Source organism: Daphnia magna, linkage group LG4 (assembly GCF_020631705.1).
Source record: "Daphnia magna isolate NIES linkage group LG4, ASM2063170v1.1, whole genome shotgun sequence".
In the NCBI taxonomy this organism is placed as follows: Eukaryota; Metazoa; Arthropoda; class Branchiopoda; order Diplostraca; family Daphniidae; genus Daphnia; species Daphnia magna.
This window is the reverse complement of record NC_059185.1, coordinates 10792634-10812468: the sequence shown is the minus strand read 5'-3', so window position 1 is coordinate 10812468 and position 19835 is coordinate 10792634. Positions and strand designations below refer to the sequence as shown.

Here is a 19835-nt window from a genome sequence, read left to right as displayed (position 1 = left end):
TATCGCTCCACGCTCCAAGTACGTAAAATAATCGGTCATCTTTAAAATGAAAGTAGACTCTGCAACGGGTGATAGATGTCTCTGATTTGCAAGCAACCGAAAGATTCAATTATTTTGAAGAAAAGATTTTAACAGTCAGGAAGAAACTAGCTCCAAATGAGGGAAATTTATATCAAGAAGGGAAATTGAAAAACAGAAAATAGTTTATTGTACATTTGAGACGCTAAAAACAGTTTGAAAATGCCAAAAATGAGGAAACTGTTTAATACTGTGGGCTCCCTAGCGGAGGCGATACGTACTTTGGCCATAGCTCGTACACACAACACATCGTCGAACTGATGGCGAAATTTGGCGCGTCTTAATCTACATTACACTAAAAAAAGATTATTTTCGTTGACTTAAGTTTAATAGTGTGTATCAGGAAGTTTTCAAAGTTATATTAAACGTTTTCATCAGTGCTCAAACCAAAAGAAGACCATAAGTGCTTGTGAGTGCTTCACCCGACCGTTTGTGTACGTTGATATTTCTGTTTGTTTGCCCTTTGACACGTCAAGCTGAGCGGTGACTTTAGCCGTTAAAGAGCTCTAATTGGATTTCCTCTTTTCGTCGTGCTTTGTATGTTCAGTTTTCATTTAGCCCCAAAATGCTTAGAATCTGTAGAATTTCATAAGATCAGATGCTATTGTATCGGTTTGCTGCGATGCCCGGATCGCCTAGGCCGCCATTTGTAGACGCGGCGGGATTTGAGTGCAACTTGAGATTGAATGTATTTTTTTTTCTTTTTAATTTTCATGTTCAAAATAACTTTCTGCCCTATCTAATCGTTATAGTGATCCTAATTGTGGTCGAATTCCACTTACTTTGATCGAGAATGTTGTTGGTTTTTTATGACTGGGAGCAGTAATTAAGGGAATGTATATGATTCCGTCAAGTCTAGGGGGCTGTACTGTTTGAAAAAGGCTTCGGCTGTTTATAGCCGTCAGATGACTCTCCTTGCGCCGCTTTATTTATTCTCAGTCTACATTAGATTTTTGCAATATTCCAAAACACAAAGCCAAAGTAGAATTGAATGGTACATAAATAGATCGCATTGAAACCCGTTTTTCCTGGGTAACATGATGCACTAATATTATAGGGTAGATATAGTATATTAACCTGTTAATCGTCACCTGTAGCCGGCATCTGCGGAATCGCTGACCTAGTCTGGGTTACAAGTGATGTTTACAGTGGTCTTAAAAGTTCCAGTTTCTTTGTCCATGTTGTAGGTTAGCTTTTAAAGCTGCTTTTCATTTTTTTAAATAGTCTGGATGTTGCCATGTGAGGATTGTCAGAGATCAAGTGGATATTGGTAAAGGAGTTGGTTGTTGATCCTCAACCTTACCAACGGTGAGGTAGGGTCTTTCACGATGAATGGTGAAATCCCTACAATCCCAATCATCAGCCTGGCAGGCATTGCAAGCCTCAGCGACTGTAAGAGCCTGGTTTTTTTCAACAACTGTTGTTGTGTTTAAAATCCATCATTGATTGTTGATCTTCTAATAGTGCTACCTGAGATGCCATTGCCAGCACCACTGGCTTCCACACAATCCAGTCGTTCATTGCTTTTCCATCCACGGGTCGCTGAGGAAGCTCATAGACTCCTGTCTACTCATGATGATGCCTTGGCAGCTCAACTTCAGCATGCACTCACCACAACCTCGTATAATCCCCAGCACATAATTTTGAGGTATTTTTCCTTTTTTACATTTTCTCCATCAAGTTGTATGAAAATACCTCTATTTATGACAACCCTGTAACTTCTTCAGAGATCAACGCTATGAAAATTTCAACCACCCAGAAATCTCACAACCACAACCTGAGTTGCTGGGTGCAATCCTGCAGCGAAATCCACATGTCTTTCGACAGCAACAACAGCAGCACCCACAACCGTGGAACAGCAATCAAAACTCTGTGCATCCTCATCAACAGCAGCAGCAAGCCATGTATAATTCTCAGCAGCAAATTGGTTATGCGTCGCCTGCCACTCATGTTGGGGCCTACACACCAAGTGGAAATTCTGTTCAGGTAAAATCAAATTATTTTAATTTGTGTTTTGAAATGCATGTATAGCTTACATGCTTTTTAAAAATGATTTGTGTTAAATTTCCACAGGGATATGCTCCTCAGCAAAGTCCTGCTCCAGGGTTACCCGCGCAAGCCGCAATGAATTACGTTCCACAAGGCAGTCCATATTCCACGCAAACGAAGCTTTTGGTTGCGCAAAACAATGTGTACCCCCAGCAGCCACAGCAAGGCTACAATAGCCCTAGCTGGGGATATGAAAAACCTGTTCATACTCCAGTACCAGCCCAGCAGCAATACCAGCAGCAACAAGCCCAGCAACATTATCCGCAACAGCATCACCCACAACAACCGCAAGCAACACACCCTGCCATGGCTCTTGTAGAGCCGCTACCACCACAGCATAATCAGCCGCAACAGATTCCTCAGCAGCAAATTCAACTACAATCGCAGCATCAATCCCCACAGCAAGCTGCCCAGCCTCAGTTGCCGTTTTACAACCATCAAGAGTATCCGAATACGATAGCTTCTACGCATTCACACGAACGGAATGAAACGGAAAAACCAGTGTTCCAACGCCAACCTGCCGTACCTCAACAACCCGCGCATAACCACCAGTATGTCGAGTCTGTCAAACCAGAGCCCATCGCTACGTCGTCCACAAACAGTTCGTCTAAACAAAACCATCGGTAGGAAATTTCTCAGCTTCATAGCATAAATATATTTTATTTATTTTTTATTTATTTATTAACTATTGAATTCTTTTTCAGTACGTCAAGGAAACATAATAGTGGGCGACCGTCCTATAAAGAAGACTCTGATTCCGATAGCGGAGCTGTTAAACCAGTGGAACCAATTAAAGAGGAAAAGCCAATTCAAGAAGAGACAAAGCCAAAAGTGAAAGTGCGAAAAGAAGAAACGCCTCGCAAACGAAAATCCACCGGTGAGGTCGTAACAGGCAACGATGAAGTGACACCAGCACCGAAAAAAAAATTTAAACGACTGGAGCGCAAGATAACCCATGAAGAGGGTAAATTGAGTGCCGAGGAACTCATGGAGACCAATACGTTTCAGAGGTTTACGCGCTTAGTAGAACACATTTTTGATGCCACGGAAGATGCTGATCTGAATGCCCCGGCCGACTTGGACAACGATACGGATATACCGCAAGAGGCAATGATTCCGAAACAGCAACTTCACGATTTGTGCGCTGAAGCAGCAAAGCTGAAGGTACTGGTCTAGATAATTACATCTGTTGGGTAGACCGAGTCTCGCGCAAGCTTTTTTTCTGAATATCGAATTCCTTGTGCTAACTTCTGATTGTTTTTAGTCCATTGGTGCCATGTCCGCCGTTCCACCCGAAAGACTTGTTCGGTTACTCAACTTGCTCGAAAAGAACATACGCGATGGAGCCAAAATTTCTCTGCTTGGTAAGATTGCACATTTATACTTTTCAACGTTAGTATTTTATTCTTCGCTATTATAATTACAGGGGATCCAGATGAGGATGAAGAGGAGAGCAAGTTGTGGACGGAATTGTCTTCTGAACGTGTACTCCGAGCTGTTGAGGCGGCGCTGGCAGCCCTTCATATTCTTACAGCGCAGAACATGCCTAAGCGAGCATATCTCGAAGAAGTCATTGAGAGAATCGTTCAGTTGGCTAGGTTCCAGTTGCAGCATTCAATCTATCCGGCATACGATCCCGTTTACCGGACAGAGTCCAAAAAGGATGTCATGAGTTCAGGTACCAATAGTTAATAACAGTGGCACCTTGAGACCTATGACACCAGCATCGTTTTACCGCTCGTAACAGGTGGCAGTTCAAAAAAGAAAAGGGCACATGTGCGAGAAGTGCGTGATAAAACCGTTCTATTGGTTTATCACAAAATGGTTGTACTAGTCGGCTTGATGGCTGAATTATTGGCAGTCCAAACGCTAACCGATACGGCGGTACTCCATCTTTCAACCGTAGGTGTCGCGCCGTTTTTCGTCGAGAATATCCCCGAGTTACAGTTGTCTTCTCTGAGGTATACGTTGTAAATAAATAGTTGAGCTAGCAGCACTTCTTAATGGCTCACATTATTGGGATTTAGACTTGTGACCACTATCTTTAGCCGCTATGATAAACATAGACGGCTATTGCTCGACGACATCCTAGCTTCCATCGCACGACTGCCCTCTTCCAAACGAGGGCTTCGAACTTTCCGCCTTAGCGCTGATCAGCACATACAGATGCTCACCGCCTTAGTCCTTCAGCTCATTCAGTGTGTCCTAAGCCTCCCGGAGAAGTTAGGAGCTCCCCCGGGAACAACCGTTCAGGGCGAGGACACGGACAGCTCTGTCTTGGTAAGACAAAATTTCTTTTTAAAGCTTTGGTCTCTACGTACCAAACGTATCTTTATTAACTTTAACGTGTTGGTCAATTTAGGCCATGGATCCGGAGGTAGTGGTAGCCACGCGGTACGATACTGCAGTCCGGACAGCTGCCAATTTTCTGTCGGTTTTTCTCGGGAAGTGCGGAGTTAAAAACAACGAGGAAGTCGATTACCGTCCACTTTTTGAAAATTTCGTACAAGTAACGTGTTTTTTTACTGATAAAAACTTTAGTCGAAGAGGCTAATAAAGTTATTTACTTTGTTCTGAAGGATCTCTTGAGTACCGTTAACAAGCCTGAATGGCCGGCTGCTGAGCTGTTGCTATCTCTTTTGGGCAAGCTATTGGTGCAGAACTTCAGCAACAAAAATGTCGATGTTCTCTTGCGGGTGGCATCACTGGAGTACCTCGGCGTAGTGGCAGCTCGTCTTAGAAAAGACGCCGTCAGTTCTCAACACAAAACGGATACCATCGACCAATTGTTGAAGCAGGTCCGTGAAGATGAAGCAAACAACTCAGTTGAAGAATTCAAGTCCAAAAAGCATAAAAAGAAGAAAAAGAGTGGGGACAAAGATCACGAGAAAGAAAATCTCCCAGCAGACAAAACCGAGGTACGGTGTATAATAAAATGTTTTTACTATCGAGGATTACGAGTAACGCCTTTGCTGTGTTCTTCCTGTTTAGATTCTTCAGTCATTGTTGCTTGATTATCTTGCTGTAAACTCTCAATGTGATCCCGCTATGCTTCACGCGCGACATTTCTACGTCGCCCAGTGGTATATAGATACCAAATCCAGCGTGACAAAAAGAGCCATTTCGTCTGACAATGTACCCGATGCTGGTCAGGAAGAACGACCACAGAACAAAGAAACACCAAAGAAAAAGAAAAAGAAGAAAAAACGAAATCACTTTTCATCGTCGTCATCGTCTTCCTCCTCTTCGTCCTCTGAGGACGACAACGACGCTGCTAAGAAAGCCTCATCCTGAAAATATTGGTGCCGATTGCAATAATCACAATCGGTCGATGGAGATGATTGATCGAAGAAAGAAGTTGCTACTTTCTAAAATCAATCCTTTCCCGGAAGCAGCACCGGGTACAAGAACTCAGGTCTTAACCACCCCTCTTGATGCTGAAAGCTCCGAGCTTATTACTCGTTTTCTGGCTTCCAAAAGACCGTTTTCTCAAAGCTTTGATTCGTATCTCAAACACATTTTAAAGGTAAACTCACTCTGGTTTAAATCAATCTGTTATTGAGCAGCATATTTCTTCGGTTATTTATTTTCATATACGTGTTTTCATTTGTAGGTTTTGACGGAACCTGCCATCGCTGTGCGAGCCAAAGCTATGAAATGCCTAACCCAAATCGTCGAATCGGATCCAGTCGTCCTTGCCCGAACAGACATGCAACTTGGTGTTCATCATTCTTTCCTGGACCAAAGTACAGCGGTCAGAGAAGCAGCTGTCGATCTAGTGGGAAAGTTTGTCCTATCGCGCCCAGAGCTTATTGATAAATATTATACTATGTTGTCTGCTCGTATTTTGGACACGGGAGTTAGTGTCCGCAAAAGAGTCATTAAGGTATTTGAGGGATTTAGAATGAATGGTAGCATCAATTCCGTGTTAATCATTTTTGATATTGTAGATTATGAAAGATATCTGCACCGAGTGCCCTGATTTTCCCAAGATTCCCGAGATATGTGTGAAAATGATCAGACGCGTGAACGACGAAGAAGGCGGCATAAAAAAACTTGTCATGGAGGTTTTCCAGGCCATGTGGTTTAGCCCAGTCAGAGATAAACCTACTCTTGATTTCAATGCTTTAATGAGAAAGGTCGGTATCTACATTTACTCACCTTTTTTTATTTATTGATTGGTGTGTGCCATTACGAGTGAAGTCTCACAATGATTCTTTACTTCTTTCATTCAGGTCATGAATATTACTGATGTGGTAGCCGCTTGCAGAGATACTGGCTTAGATTGGCTTGAACAACTTCTTCAACAAATGTTTCGACCGAAAGAGGACAAAGACGATACCGCGAAAGCAAACGTCGAACCTTCCAAAGCTCTCTTAACGGCCTGTCAGCAGATTGTTGATTGTTTAGTCGAAAATATCCTTCGTCTTGAAGAAGCATCCCTTGCTCGTGTGTCCAATTCTGGTGAGTTCTAATTGGCTCATTAATGAATGCATTTGCGTGACACTTATATTTTTCCTTATAGCAGCATCGGTGGATGGTAAAAGTGCAAATGGCGGAGAAACGAAAGGAGCCTCCCAGCGATTAGTTGCCTGTATGACGACACTGTATTTGTTCGCGAAAATACGACCCCTTTTGCTGGTACCGCACGCCATGACCCTTCAACCTTACCTGAGCCTTCGCTGTAGAACACAAGGCGACTATCAAATTATCAGCGATGTTGCGCGCACGTTGGAAGTAGTGGTTCCTTTGCTAGAACATCCGAGTGAGTCTTTTCTTGCCCAGCTCGAAGAAGATGCCGTCAAGTTGATTTTGCAACACGAAAAAGCCGTAGTGGCTGCTTGTCTTTCGTGCCTGGGTTCAGTTGTCAATCCATGTGACACGAAATTTTAAACTCATCCGAGATTGCTTCCGAAAATACTTTGGGCCACTAACCGAGTACAAGTTGATGCACGAAAGAGATCCAGATAATCCACGACTCGTCCAACATCGGCCTTTCTTCCGGAGGGCGCTTTTCACCGTAGGATTATTGCTCAGACATTTCGATTTTACGGACGAAGAGGTGAGACTATTTTTCTAGTTTAGTTTTTTCCATTTTTGGTTGAAAATAGAGAATGATTTAATATGATTCCTATGGTTTCAGGTGCGCTTTGGTTTACCTGACTCGACCAAACAACAAGTAATGGAGATACTTCTTTACTTCGTGTGCCAAAACTGTACTGACATGCAGTTCTTTACTCTTCAGGTAACTTAATTTGGCGACTTTATCAATAGAAAATAATTACTAGAAAATTCTTGTTTCTCTTTCAGGCCATTGGCTCCGTCTGCATTAGACATTATGATTTCATGTTGGGGGAATCTCTAAAATCGGTTTATCTTAACGTAAGTTTATACAACTAATTATCAACTTTGTGAATAGGCCTTTAATCTGTCTTTTTCTTAATCATCTCCTCAACAGCGATTGTTGGAGCCATCCGTTCCATTGCGACTAAAGGTTCAAGTGTTAAACAACATCGAAACCTACCTCCAAGTATGTTCCCAGTGACTGCTTTGGTTTTTTTACCATTGTGCGTCATGATTGCTGATTTTTAAACTTCTTTCTGTAGGAAGAGGAAATTCGAATGATCAAAGAAGACCAACAGTGGTCTAAGACGTCAAAGAAGGAAAACCTAAAGGAGATGGGAGACGTAACCTCGGGAATGGCCAGCACTGTTATTCAATTGTATCTGAAGCCTATCCTGGATTGCTTCATCCACTCTTCATCTAGTGTTCGACAATCAGCCTTCAGAGTGACACAGTTGATCCTCCAGCAAGGATTGGTAAGGCTCGTTTGATTTATTTACCAAAAACGATTTTGCGTAACGATACGTCGATCCAAACAGGTCCATCCGGTGCAAATCGTTCCGTATTTGGTTTGCATTAGCACTGATGGTGAACGTGTATCTCATGCTGCCGATAAGCAGTTGCAAGAAATTGAAAAGAAGTACCCGGGGTTTATTCACATGAAAGCGTTACAAGGCATCCGACTCTCTTATCAGTTGCAATCACTAATCGAAAGCGCTCCCAAAGAGAATTCACCTGTCCAATCAGCTTCGAAGTGAAGTCCAAAAGCTACCTTGAACTGCAGCATTTGCTTTATGGAATAATTGCTATTTGTAGGAGCACAGTGGAGACTCCAAACAAGAAAAGCGGTACCAAGTGTTCAGTGGCTAGTGCAATTCAGGAAAGCCAAGGAATTGCTCGTGGTTTCCGGCTCAGGGAAGGGGAACATCCGTCTGCCCTCAATGGCTTCCTCTACTCTCTTCTGCGTGGTACAAAACAGCAGCGACGAGCTCTTGTGCTTTCAATGCTCAAACAATTCGACGAGACATCAAAGAATCCTCTCGCACAGCTCCTTTATCTGGCAGACAATCTAGCTTCCTTTCCCTACCAGGTAAGTAATGGATTAACCAAAATATTTCATCGTTCAGTTTAAAAAAATAAAAATAAACCTTAATGTTTATATTTTGTAATTCAGGTGATCGATGAACCGCTGTTTTTGATCCACCATATTGACATTATGGTATCAGTGACGGGGTCTAACCTCCTTCAAGGATTCAGAGAATCCCTTCTCCCCAGTGCTGTTCCTACTAGTCCGGAGGAAGAAGAAGACGACGAGGACATTGCATCCATTATGCAACGATTACCTCCAGATACAACACCGTTCGAGGAATTTCTGACTGCCGCTCAAGGTTGTCTCCTTCTTCTCATGCTTAAGCAACACCTAAAAGACCAGTATGGCCTGACGGATGCCAAAATAACCCAGTATTCCCCGTCAGAAGGGGCGAAAATATACGAGAAGAATGCACCAAGAAAAGTGGTCAACATTTTCATGCCAAGACCAACATTACATGCGTTGAAAGGTATGATAGCACTGAACTGTCCGATCCGTATATTGATTTTATAATCGTATCCTTTCCATTTTTGAAACAGAAAACCTTGGTATAACTGGTTACGTGGAGGTGTCCAGTAAACAGTCGCTGGTAGAGAAGTATATAGAGTTCAAGCAGCTCATGCTCAAAATCGATCCCGCTGAAGAAGATGAAGAAGAGAGACTGGCCTCTGCCATGCGGACGTATCAAGTTTCTGAATCACCTGTCCCGACTGACGTTCCAATTGGAGTGCCCGTTTTCGGAGCAGCGCCGGCATTAGCGACGGGTGCAACGATAATGGGAGCGCCGACGACACCAATGAAAACGCCTCGAACAAAATCGGCGAAAACTCCAAGATCACCAAGGGCAGAGAAAAGTAGTAGTAGTAGCAGTAAGAAAAAATCACATAAGAAACGAAAGCGAAAAATTGAGAGCGACGAAAGCAGTGACGACTCGGATTGCGATCCGGACTTCAGAGCTTGAATACCTGATAACGCTAACCGAACTTTCTCCGATACAGTTTCAATTTGGGAAAGGCAATACTGACTCGAATCGTCATAACCAAATACGAGAGTTAGGCAACAGTTCCACGGCTCGATTTCTAAAATACTCTGTACCAGACACTATCGACTGTAGCAGTCGGTCGGTATTCAGTCTAAGGAGAAATAATATGTACAGTTTTTGCAGGGCTTATTTCTCATTTTCGCGATCTTTCCTGCGTAGCGAACGGCAAATTAGTGCTATACATATAATATATCTACGCAAACCAGAGAGGGATTGGGTTAAGTAGTTACAAAACTTCACTTTGAAATTCTGTTTTCTCGAGTTCAAGGTGTTCTCATCTCTCGATTCTACTGGACTCCCCTCGTTTACCCAGCTCTAGTTCACTTCCTTCATCTCGCGCCTGAATAAATTGAATCAAATTATTTTCGCACATGATGATGTATGGCAAACGCGACGAATTTTGTAGCTGCCTGTGTTTGGTTGTACCTAGAACTATTCCACCCTCCCGCAGTCCTCTCGTTCCCGCCGCCACGCCATACCAACACAGATACACACCACAATTTTTCTCTAAAGAGTTTAATTTATTATTCGGCTGATTTTCAGCTGTTATAATCCTCCTCTCCCAGCTTAGATTACTCCCCGTTGATCTATGATTGTTTATTTAGTTTTTTTTTTCACTGAAAGAAAGATATCCTTTTGTGTGTGTGTGTGTGTGTGTTTAACGGAAAAGTGCGTTGGAGGCGTAATTGCTTGTATGTATGTGGGCGTGTACCGTATTTTCTACTGTACCATAATTATGGACGTACGAGTTTATTGTATTTGAAATATAAATCGACACAGTTTTGGAAGTATTGATGTGTTTTTACAATTGCAAATTCTGAAAATATTGACTTAAAAATTTGACTTTATATAATTGGATTGTTCTAATGCTTCCAACAAGCAGTCATGTTGAGCTTGTTTTGTTGTTCATTTATAGAATTTTCAGGTTGCAATATCTCCACTGAATTTCCTGCCATCTTTAAGGTAATCCAGGAATCGGTTGCAATAATTGTTAATGTTAACTTGTTATGTCACACCAACAGGCGAAAAAAATGCTAAATTGACATCGTTGGAAGTTTAGCTCGAAATGTGAGGTTAAGGTTTTTTTTATGGCAATTGTGATTAGTTATTTGTATGTGTTTTTTAGGTGTTAACTTGGAAAGTAAGTGAGCTATCTGGTTATGAAATCATGCCTAGTATATGGGTTATAAAAAATCATACCACTATATTTTATTAGTAGAACAAACTAAGTTCACTCGGTTGAATTAATGAATTGGCAAAACACGTGTTCCGAGTTTTCCCGGCTAATGTTACGAAGCTCCACACCGGTTTCCGCTGCTCAGTTGCATCGTCTGCTAGAAACAGTGATTTTTCCAACGAACTGGGGGATTGTTAAACAAACCATATTCATCGATGCTTTTTCATTCGAAGTGTTAAAAGCAAGATGATGCAAAATGTATTGAATTCGTTCTCAAGGCTGTGTGTCACTAATAGTCGTTTCATGTTAAATCAAAGTCTATCGGCCAAGTTTCCAACTACTACCCTTATCCAACTACTACCTCAGCACCAGCAAATAAGATTTATAAATAAACATGGTTATCTGACAGAAACTGGATGGAAAGCTTTTGGTTTCAGATGGATAGTGAAATTCCCTGAGAAATATACTGTGAAGAAACTGCCTCTTATGAAGTTAGCTGGAAGGGATCCTACCACAGGTTAGAGTTTCTGGATGCCTACAAAGACCATAACATCTAGGTATAAATATTTTTATATACAGGTAAACGGGTTGTTGGTGGGCTTGGAGGTGGACACAAGAAAAAGTATAGGTGGGTAGATAATTGTCGTCATGGACCAAAGGAAGGGCCTCCTCTGGTGGAAAAAATCTTGGCAATACAGTATGACCCTTGTCGCAGTGCAAAGATTGCATTGGTGGCCAGTGGGGATAAAGTTAGATATATTATTGCATCCTCTACTATGAAGGCTGGAGATTTAATATCAACATCTGGGCACATTCCCAGAATTGCAAGTATGTACCTTCTGTCTTTCTAGTTAAAGCTACTAACCATTCTCTCTTAAGTTTTTGCTGACAACATGAGATCACAAAAATTTGACATTTTTTCAAAACTTGTTCTTGCTGGTTTCCTTAATATTGATTTAAATCTATTTTCATAGTTCGACCAAAAGAAGGAGATGCTCATCCTTTGGGGGCACTACCAGTAGGAACTGAAGTCTGGTAACAGTTTCAATGTTCTCAATATCAAAAAGTTCTTGTGGAATCTTATGAAATCATATTTTTCTAAAGTTGCGTAGAAAAATACGTTGGAGAGGGAAGCACAATTGCAGTGTCGGCTGGTTCTCGTGCTATACTCGTCCGCAAAGTTGGCGATCGATGCATAATCCAACTCCCGTCCAAACAAGAAATGTCCCTCAAACAAGAATGCATGGCCACTGTAGGACACGTTGGTAACGAAGATCACAATACAAAACACATCGGAAGTGCTCAACGCCTTAGGTGGCTCGGATTCCGGCCTCGTTCTGGCCTTTGGCACAGGAAGGATGGAAGGTATTTTTCATTTTCGCCATTACGGCTTCTTGCATTATTTTACCATTTTGTCGTTTTATAGGTTTGGAAGGAAAATACGCCCTCTTCCTCCTCTCAAGATTGTGGATAATCGGAAAACAAACAAGATTACAGAATTACCATTGACTCTCAGTGTGGTAAGCTAAGGTGTGCCGAAAATAATAAGTATTGCCTTTTAGCCAATACATAATAGAAAATTCGTATGTATTCACGAGTCTTCGTGTAGATGGATTTTGACCATTCCTTATCTTTCCTAGAACAACCACGTATATTTGACGTATTCAAAATTTTAGAATTACAGTAAACAACAAAAACATTAGAAGACAAAGAACTGAAGCTGTGCTAGTGTTCTGGAAAATACTGCTTCCAGTGTTACACACTCGCCCGCATTCTGTTTTTGAGAAAAAGGTATGGATGATTTCATTGACGCCCTCTAGAGAAGGAGAGCATCGGGCACTGACCAATCCCAAGCTGGTTGCTTTGACGTTACACGTGCTAATACTTATCATCAGGCGACTACATCGTAGGCAAAATAAGATAAGTAAATATTTAACTATTTTGAAATTATAGAGTTAATGACTAACTTGCACTGATTCATATCGAGTCGTAGCCGTAGTAGGTCATTAACATGATCGATTCCTGCCATTTTCTCAACGCATGCGACGAAGCTCATTGGATTCCAGCAATCAGCATTTTGGGTTAAACCTAGCAAAGTTACTGAGTTAGACGTAACCTTATGAAAGTATGATATTCAGTGACGGGGGATATTTTACCCAAAATAGTAAGCCGATCCTTGCCGCATAGTGAGTAATAGACAGCCCTCAAACCACGGAGCCATGCATCAAATCGGTCACGTCCGTCTTTCTGACCACAGTCTGTATCTATTATATCAGCTGTACACTGAAGAGCGTCATCAATGGATCTGAATTATATTTTATTAAATCGGTAGCTGAACCCATTTGCTAAATTGTATGAATGTTATCAGCGTCCTCTTCTACCTGCACAGATCGTTACATTGCGCCGACCTCTTAGTTGATCCTAGGCACCGCAGGTCTAGGGCGACGTCCGTAAAACATGCTAAAAGGATATCAAAATCAAAAGATGACAAGTGTTAGAACCTACAAACATGAGAAGTTCACAGCGTCATACCATCAGCCAGGGAGGGTTCACATTGCGCGTCGTCATCGAAATTGGTATTCATTTGCCCATCTGTTGTAATCGCGTTAGAGTTTGCGTTGAAAAGGAAAACCATAAATCATCCACTAAATTCTAAAGAACTTACCAACGGTTGCAGTAAAAAGCAGAGCAATAACGAGCAGAATAACTTCCGAAAACAAAATCAACGAATTGACAGACTTCATTTCGATATCAGGACGAAAAAATAAGACCGTGCCACAAACGACTTTTCACTAGAACGTCCCACTATTTAATATATGAGTTTAAACTATTGTATGCCGTGGTAGCCGATGACGACTGACGCCCCCCATGTTTCGAAAGAATTTCCAGCTTCTGTGCAATGGGTCATCACTGGTCGCTCTTCTTTGGTGCAGTAAGCCGGATGTACAATTTTGATAATGACCGATAGTAGTGCGATAGTGAGTGAAAAGGGTAGTTTTTGTCCTCTGTGTCCAATTCTTTATTCAAGTGTCAAACGGAATTTTGTCATCTAAAAGATAGTGACTGATGGGTGGATACAGGGGTAAGAAATTTTTTTTAAATATTGGTAAAAAGCCCCGTCGTGATCGTCGGCAACTACTGAGAGAAACCTCAACAAACCTTCACAAAATGAAGAGCTGTTATTTCTTTTGAGATTTCTTTCGAAAATTGCAAGTTAGCTTTAGAATTCCAAAGTAGCACAAAGGAACAAAGTTCTACTTCCGACATATGATGGGTTCGGCCTTTTCATGGCCACAAATTTCCTTTTTGATAAGAATAATACAAGTGATCCCAAGTATTGTGGGGACTAGTAAAACATACATTTATAAACCGCCTAAATTTTGTAAAATGGAAGGAAAAACATGTTTCAGTTTAATTATTTATTTTTGGTTTCTCTGTATTATGTACAATCGGGGTTCCTTCTTTCGTGATGTGTTTGACGTTGAGCAATCACACGTTGAAAACGATTTTGTGATGTTTCCTCTTTTTAAGATGAAGAGTTTAATATCGAGTCGATAATGATGTCATTTCTGATTTAACGTCGGCGTGTGGGCTTTCAGAAATCTAGAAAATCTTCATCTTTTCATACTCGAGGACGGAAATTTGCTCTTAGAAACAAGAAAAGGTTAACAAAATTTTATTTGTCACGAGCACCTTTCTGGAAAATAACCGTTGGCAAGATGTAGAAGATTACCGATGGTATCTCGGGATTCATATTTGCAAAATCTAAGGTTTGTAGAATACAAGTAGTAGAAAACAAACCAACAATCGTTTGCTAACCTACTTCCATGCGTCAAAGTGACTTCGATTGAACCGAAAACAAATTGTAACGTTAATGGTTTAAGTTGTAACAACAATTGAAACTAACACCACTGAGAACTTTCAGAATTTACAAGCGACGATATGGGTGTTGGATGACGAAAATCGAGATTGTACAGTGCTTTTAAGTGAAGAAGTATTGATCTCTTAACTTGAAAATGTGGTGGCCCTGAAAAGGGCCGTTTGGTAATTGAAAGATAAAAAATGCAGCTAAGCACGTTCACCACGGATACGACGAGCCAGTTGGATGTCCTTGGGCATGATGGTAACTCGTTTGGCATGGATGGCGCACAAATTGGTGTCTTCAAACAGACCAACCAAGTAGGCCTCGCTTGCCTCCTGCAACGCCATGACGGCCGAGCTCTGGAAGCGCAAATCGGTCTTGAAATCTTGGGCAATTTCTCTGACCAAGCGCTGGAAGGGCAACTTGCGGATCAAAAGCTCAGTCGATTTCTGGTAACGGCGGATCTCTCGGAGAGCGACGGTACCGGGACGATAACGATGGGGTTTCTTGACACCGCCAGTGGCTGGGGCACTCTTACGAGCAGCCTTCGTGGCCAACTGTTTGCGGGGAGCCTTGCCACCGGTGGATTTGCGAGCAGTCTGCTTTGTACGAGCCATTTTCAGGAATGGATGTTGGAAAACTTAAAGTTTAAAACTAAGACTGATGGAAGATGTTTGAACTTATATATAGCGTGGATGCAGTGAAGCCAAGGTACTTTAACGCCATTGGTCAGATTAAAAAGGGAGGGAAAACGAATAGCGTACAGAACACAAAGCCCCTCGGTAAATATGAGTAGGGATAGGGTCAATAGGTGAAAAGCTGATGTTAGCCAATCAGAGTGGGGCTACTGGGTTTATAAGGGGGAAACCAGATCATAATTCATCATTCTGTACTTTCCAAATCTCTGAAACACTCGAAATGACTGGTCGTGGCAAAGGTGGTAAAGGACTCGGCAAAGGAGGCGCGAAACGCCATCGCAAAGTTTTGCGTGATAACATTCAAGGTATCACCAAGCCTGCTATCCGTCGTCTTGCCCGCCGAGGCGGTGTCAAACGTATTTCTGGTCTCATCTACGAAGAGACTCGAGGTGTTTTGAAAGTGTTCCTTGAGAACGTCATTCGGGATGCTGTTACCTACACCGAACACGCTAAGAGGAAGACCGTGACGGCCATGGATGTCGTATACGCCTTAAAACGCCAGGGTCGCACTCTGTACGGTTTCGGCGGTTAAATTTCACCCGACTACTACTGTTTCTGAACCAATCGGCCCTTATCAGGGCCAACACGTAATTAAAGAAGTAAAGCACGCTATTGCTTTTAGTATTTAAAAAGCGAAGTTGAAATTCTGTTATATTAGAAAAGTGCAAGAGATATTGCCTTTTCTTTTATCAAAAATTTTTAATATCACGATGCCTAGATTCCATATCTACTGAATAAAATATCAGTTTCATACTTAAAGCACATGCGTATGGCAGACGCAGCAAAAAATGTAAGCCCTTTCCATAGATGGTTTACAAAGTTCTCGCCACAGTAACTTCAACGACTGAAACATGCGTACAGTCTCTTCTTTTCTGTCTTTATGACATTGCCATTAGTTTGCACTTTAGCATTTGCGAGCCTTGTGATTAAATGGTCAGAAGATTTTACAATATACAAAAGATATTAACCATCTAGGAATCTTTGAAAGTGGGGTAATAGCAAGCCCTCAGCAACTATTTATCTGAATGAATTTGCATACCACAACTATGGATAGTTATTTGAAAGTGTGGCTGCCCACCCGTTGCCCAATTAGGCTTAAAGAGCACCAGTGAAAAAACGTTTGAGAAAAATTAGGTGATGCAGAATATAAAATTGTAGTCGATTATGTTATGTTCTATTAATATTGTGTTTGCTTTTGTTTTTTTTTGTCTCTGAATGTGTACCCTCCCTCCATTTTTCTATTTTCTTGAGAATGGTTGCCCTTGAATCACCTTGCATTGGCTTGACATTACGCAACAGATTCCCCAGAGGAACGGAACGCAAAAATGTGCTCTCTCCCACCATCCCTATTGTTTTCCTCATGGCTTATTCCGTTTCCTACCCTGCCTGTTGATGAAAGATTCTTCCACCTGAGTGCTACACGTGGTATAATTTGTCGATTTTATTTGCATCAATCGACACCTGAATTGGAGAACTGATCCCTTTTAGTGTGGACAATATTCACAGCAAATACACCTAAGATCGGCAAGGGTTAAGGATCAATGTCAATGGTAATTCATCTGTTATTCAGTACATTTTTAGTTTATTATATAAGGTTGTTCCTCGTTACTACATTTCGTCCAGGCTGCAAATGAAACATTTTCTATCCTAATGGAAATTGTCTCATCATCAAGTCACAGCTAAAATTGGTACTTAACGATGATCGGTAGCATGTTCTAGCTCTTTATCGAGTTGGTGGCCCTGAAAAGGGCCGTTAAGTCTCAGAATGACCAGGAGAAACAATCTACTTGGTACTGGTGTACTTGGTCACAGCTTTGGTGCCCTCAGACACGGCGTGTTTAGCCAATTCTCCTGGCAATAGTAAACGGACAGCCGTTTGAATTTCGCGGCTCGTGATGGTAGATCTCTTGTTGTAGTGAGCAAGACGAGAAGATTCTCCAGCAATACGCTCAAAGATGTCGTTGACGAAGCTGTTCATGATAGTCATGGCTTTGGAGGAGATGCCGGTGTCAGGATGGACCTGCTTCAAAACTTTGTAGATGTAAATGGCGTAGCTCTCCTTCCTCTTTCGCTTTTTCTTTTTGTCTCCTTTAACAATGTTCTTCTGAGCTTTACCGGCCTTTTTCGCTGCTTTTCCACTGACCTTGGGGGGCATTTTTCTTTTTTTTCGTTGTTAAAGTTCGAATGCAAGCTATTTACTGAGAAATCTGTATTATCGTTTGGAGACTTCTAGGTCCTTTGGCCGTATTTGTATCAGGAATCCATTTACTCATCTACCTGAAAGTAGCCAATTTCCCTTAGCTAGGGCCAATGCGGGTAGCAGATTAAAGTAGATGTACAATACCCAATGGGGAGCTTTCCGTTGTGAACAGGAAAACGTTGTAGCATATTCTATGCTAAAACAAGTAGGAATTTCTGGAAGAACGTTAGCCATTGGCTAAAAAGCTTTAGTGCCGGTTTCCAAATTTTGTCCAACTGGGTATATAAACCACATTGTCATTTTTGATTTGATTAACAATTTCCTCAGTTGTAGGAATCGGTTCATCTAACAAACAAACATATCATGTCTGGTCGTGGTAAAGGAGGCAAAGTAAAGGGAAAGTCAAAGACTCGTTCAAGCAGAGCTGGACTTCAATTTCCCGTCGGTCGTATCCACCGAATGCTCCGTAAAGGCTCGTACGCTGAACGTGTCGGTGCTGGCGCCCCTGTATATTTGGCTGCTGTCATGGAGTACTTGGCCGCTGAGGTACTTGAGTTGGCTGGAAACGCAGCTCGTGACAACAAGAAGACGCGTATCATCCCTCGCCACTTGCAATTGGCAATCCGCAACGACGAAGAATTGAACAAACTTCTCTCTGGTGTCACCATCGCTCAGGGCGGTGTTCTACCCAACATCCAGGCTGTTCTCTTGCCCAAGAAGACTGATAAGCCCGCCAAGGCTTAATTCCTTCTTCCCTTCTATTGCAAACAAACGGCCCTTTTCAGGGCCACCATTTCTATAGAAATGATGATTTCCTGCGAATTTATTTTACCAAATTTAGGGGACTTCTAGTAGCGTGTGACGGTATTCTGTTTTGCAATTTCACATTTTAATTTTTTTTTGTATTATCTGTAGGTTCTAATTATAGTTCTGAAGACGTACGCAGAAATTATCATCGCTTTTGACCTTATCCCTTGAACTCAAAGCTTCGCCCATCTGTTTATTTTGTTTTAAACAAGCTGTCCAGTTTGTTGTCCTAAATTCTTGAAAAGAGTTTGAGCGTGTGAAACATATGACTACTTGATTTCCGTTTCTCATCATATGATAGCATGTAAAAATTGAATGTTCGAGATAGTCAAATGTAACGGGATACTAAATACAAGTACAAGGCTGGGTTGGGATTAGTTGAAGAAGGAAAGCAAAGCAAAGAAAGTAAAATATTGCAACTGTTTGTCATTCGATGAGGTTTCGATAAGAACGCCCCAAAAAATCGTACTCCGAAGTGGAAGACGTTCTTGGTAGTCTACAGTAAACTTCTGAGGTCTTCGATTGGCGTACAAATCAGTGGACGCCATTACAACCATAGCCTTTTATTTTCTTCTCTCAACTCACGCACATTATGTCTCTGGATCAAGTAAGCCTAAGAAATTATTTAAGTTAATTTATTTGACTGTTTTCAAAAGTTTCATGTTTTTTGTTAATGATCTGTATAGAAATTCATCAAGGCTGCTGAAGATATCAAGGCATTGCCTGCCACGCCAACAAATGATGAATTGAAAGACCTCTATGCTTTGTTCAAACAAGCCACTGTTGGGGATGTTAACGTTGGTGAGTATGAATTTTCGAATTTCCTTCATACTATCGCACCTTCATAAGCATATTTTCATAACGTAGCGCGACCCGGTATGCTGGACTTGAAAGGAAAAGCTAAGTGGGATTCTTGGGAATCGAAGAAAGGTATGTCCTCGGATGCTGCCAAGGAAGCCTATATAGCCAAATCAGCAGAGTTGGTGGCAAAATATATTTCATGATTCGCATCTTCATATCGTGATCCTCCGTGCTAATGTCCACCTTTACCAGACAGCTCAGTTTTCTTAAATTTAAAATTATTTTAATGTTCAGTGTTGTCCTATACTAAATTTGATGGTACAGAAGTATACGGAACACCATTTGACCCATTTTAAATTTATTTCTGTAATTTTGTAGAGATCCTGCACTGCCATCTAGTGCAAATCTACCTTCCAGTATTAAGGTATCACCCACCCACGGAACCGAACTTGAAACGTCTTTGTTTTTTCTTTGTCCTTATCGCAATAACTTTGAATTTGAATAACTCAACAAACTACTAATTTCAAGTAAAAAAAATTGTTTTCGATATCATATAATAAAATATAATTTAGCCGCCGTAGAGGCGTAGGGTAGTCGGACTACCGTAGTCCCCAAACACAAAGACATCTATGGGGGAAGAAACGACTATGCTCAAATAGCTTGAGTTTCTACGAGATGGCGGTTGCAA

At 41.5% G+C, this 19835-nt stretch overlaps 8 protein-coding genes across 8 annotated transcripts; 5 read left to right on the top strand and 3 right to left on the bottom strand.

Moving 5' to 3' along the window:
* Positions 1-291: 291 nt before the first annotated feature.
* On the top strand, positions 292-10393 carry LOC116921887 (nipped-B-like protein). Its single transcript, XM_032928246.2, is given in 27 exon segments — positions 292-512; positions 1303-1470; positions 1543-1726; positions 1806-2064; positions 2152-2750; positions 2832-3291; positions 3392-3491; positions 3554-3805; positions 3875-4088; positions 4155-4407; positions 4490-4636; positions 4707-5045; positions 5119-5400; positions 5402-5653; positions 5741-6013; positions 6078-6266; positions 6363-6591; positions 6653-6999; positions 7001-7189; positions 7271-7372; positions 7438-7509; positions 7586-7657; positions 7734-7946; positions 8010-8224; positions 8287-8560; positions 8645-9029; positions 9100-10393. Coding segments are annotated over 26 exon segments (6387 nt in total). The 5' UTR covers positions 292-512; positions 1303-1406; the 3' UTR covers positions 9522-10393.
* Positions 10394-10848: 455 nt separating this feature from the next.
* Positions 10849-12369, top strand: LOC116921889 (39S ribosomal protein L2, mitochondrial). Its single transcript, XM_032928253.2, has 5 exons — positions 10849-11296; positions 11359-11607; positions 11754-11814; positions 11884-12144; positions 12206-12369. Exons 1-5 carry the CDS (start codon positions 11026-11028, stop codon positions 12306-12308), a joined length of 945 nt encoding a protein of 314 aa, XP_032784144.1. The 5' UTR covers positions 10849-11025; the 3' UTR covers positions 12309-12369.
* Positions 12370-12411: 42 nt separating this feature from the next.
* On the bottom strand, positions 12412-13650 carry LOC116921890. The gene is made up of 6 exons (XM_032928254.2): positions 13445-13650; positions 13312-13371; positions 13161-13239; positions 12936-13084; positions 12747-12867; positions 12412-12678 (listed from the first exon to the last, which is right to left on the bottom strand). Exons 1-6 carry the CDS (start codon positions 13521-13523, stop codon positions 12444-12446), a joined length of 723 nt encoding a protein of 240 aa, XP_032784145.2. The 5' UTR covers positions 13524-13650; the 3' UTR covers positions 12412-12443.
* Positions 13651-14801: 1151 nt separating this feature from the next.
* LOC116921891 (histone H3) lies at positions 14802-15275 on the bottom strand. Its single transcript, XM_032928255.2, has one exon. It carries the CDS (start codon positions 15256-15258, stop codon positions 14848-14850), a length of 411 nt encoding a protein of 136 aa, XP_032784146.1. The 5' UTR covers positions 15259-15275; the 3' UTR covers positions 14802-14847.
* Positions 15276-15550: 275 nt separating this feature from the next.
* On the top strand, positions 15551-16897 carry LOC116921886 (histone H4). The gene has a single exon (XM_032928245.2). The coding sequence runs from the start codon at positions 15560-15562 to the stop codon at positions 15869-15871; it is 312 nt and encodes a 103-aa protein (XP_032784136.1). The 5' UTR covers positions 15551-15559; the 3' UTR covers positions 15872-16897.
* LOC116921885 (histone H2B.1/H2B.2) lies at positions 16898-17567 on the bottom strand. The gene has a single exon (XM_032928244.2). The coding sequence runs from the start codon at positions 17492-17494 to the stop codon at positions 17123-17125; it is 372 nt and encodes a 123-aa protein (XP_032784135.2). The 5' UTR covers positions 17495-17567; the 3' UTR covers positions 16898-17122.
* Positions 17568-17869: 302 nt separating this feature from the next.
* On the top strand, positions 17870-18594 carry LOC116921878 (histone H2A). The gene has a single exon (XM_032928240.2). The coding sequence runs from the start codon at positions 17903-17905 to the stop codon at positions 18281-18283; it is 381 nt and encodes a 126-aa protein (XP_032784131.1). The 5' UTR covers positions 17870-17902; the 3' UTR covers positions 18284-18594.
* Positions 18595-18794: 200 nt separating this feature from the next.
* On the top strand, positions 18795-19493 carry LOC116921882 (acyl-CoA-binding protein homolog). Its single transcript, XM_032928243.2, has 3 exons — positions 18795-18953; positions 19033-19147; positions 19214-19493. Exons 1-3 carry the CDS (start codon positions 18939-18941, stop codon positions 19348-19350), a joined length of 267 nt encoding a protein of 88 aa, XP_032784134.2. The 5' UTR covers positions 18795-18938; the 3' UTR covers positions 19351-19493.
* Positions 19494-19835: the final 342 nt, after the last annotated feature.

Coding starts and splice junctions, on each gene's coding strand:
- LOC116921889 (XM_032928253.2), top strand. CDS start 11,026: ATGATGCAAAATGTATTGAATTCGTTCTCAAGGCTGTGTGTCACTAAT. Junction 11,297..11,358: donor TGGAAGGGATCCTACCACAG/GTTAGAGTTTCT, acceptor TTTTATATACAG/GTAAACGGGTTGTTGGTGGG. Junction 11,815..11,883: donor CCAGTAGGAACTGAAGTCTG/GTAACAGTTTCA, acceptor ATTTTTCTAAAG/TTGCGTAGAAAAATACGTTG.
- LOC116921882 (XM_032928243.2), top strand. Junction 19,148..19,213: donor TGTTGGGGATGTTAACGTTG/GTGAGTATGAAT, acceptor TTCATAACGTAG/CGCGACCCGGTATGCTGGAC.
- LOC116921886 (XM_032928245.2), top strand. CDS start 15,560: ATGACTGGTCGTGGCAAAGGTGGTAAAGGACTCGGCAAAGGAGGCGCG.
- LOC116921878 (XM_032928240.2), top strand. CDS start 17,903: ATGTCTGGTCGTGGTAAAGGAGGCAAAGTAAAGGGAAAGTCAAAGACT.
- LOC116921891 (XM_032928255.2), bottom strand. CDS start 15,258: ATGGCTCGTACAAAGCAGACTGCTCGCAAATCCACCGGTGGCAAGGCT.
- LOC116921885 (XM_032928244.2), bottom strand. CDS start 17,494: ATGCCCCCCAAGGTCAGTGGAAAAGCAGCGAAAAAGGCCGGTAAAGCT.
- LOC116921890 (XM_032928254.2), bottom strand. CDS start 13,523: ATGAAGTCTGTCAATTCGTTGATTTTGTTTTCGGAAGTTATTCTGCTC. Junction 13,085..13,160: donor CAATGTAACGATCTGTGCAG/GTAGAAGAGGAC, acceptor AATATAATTCAG/ATCCATTGATGACGCTCTTC. Junction 12,868..12,935: donor GGATCGGCTTACTATTTTGG/GTAAAATATCCC, acceptor TAACTTTGCTAG/GTTTAACCCAAAATGCTGAT.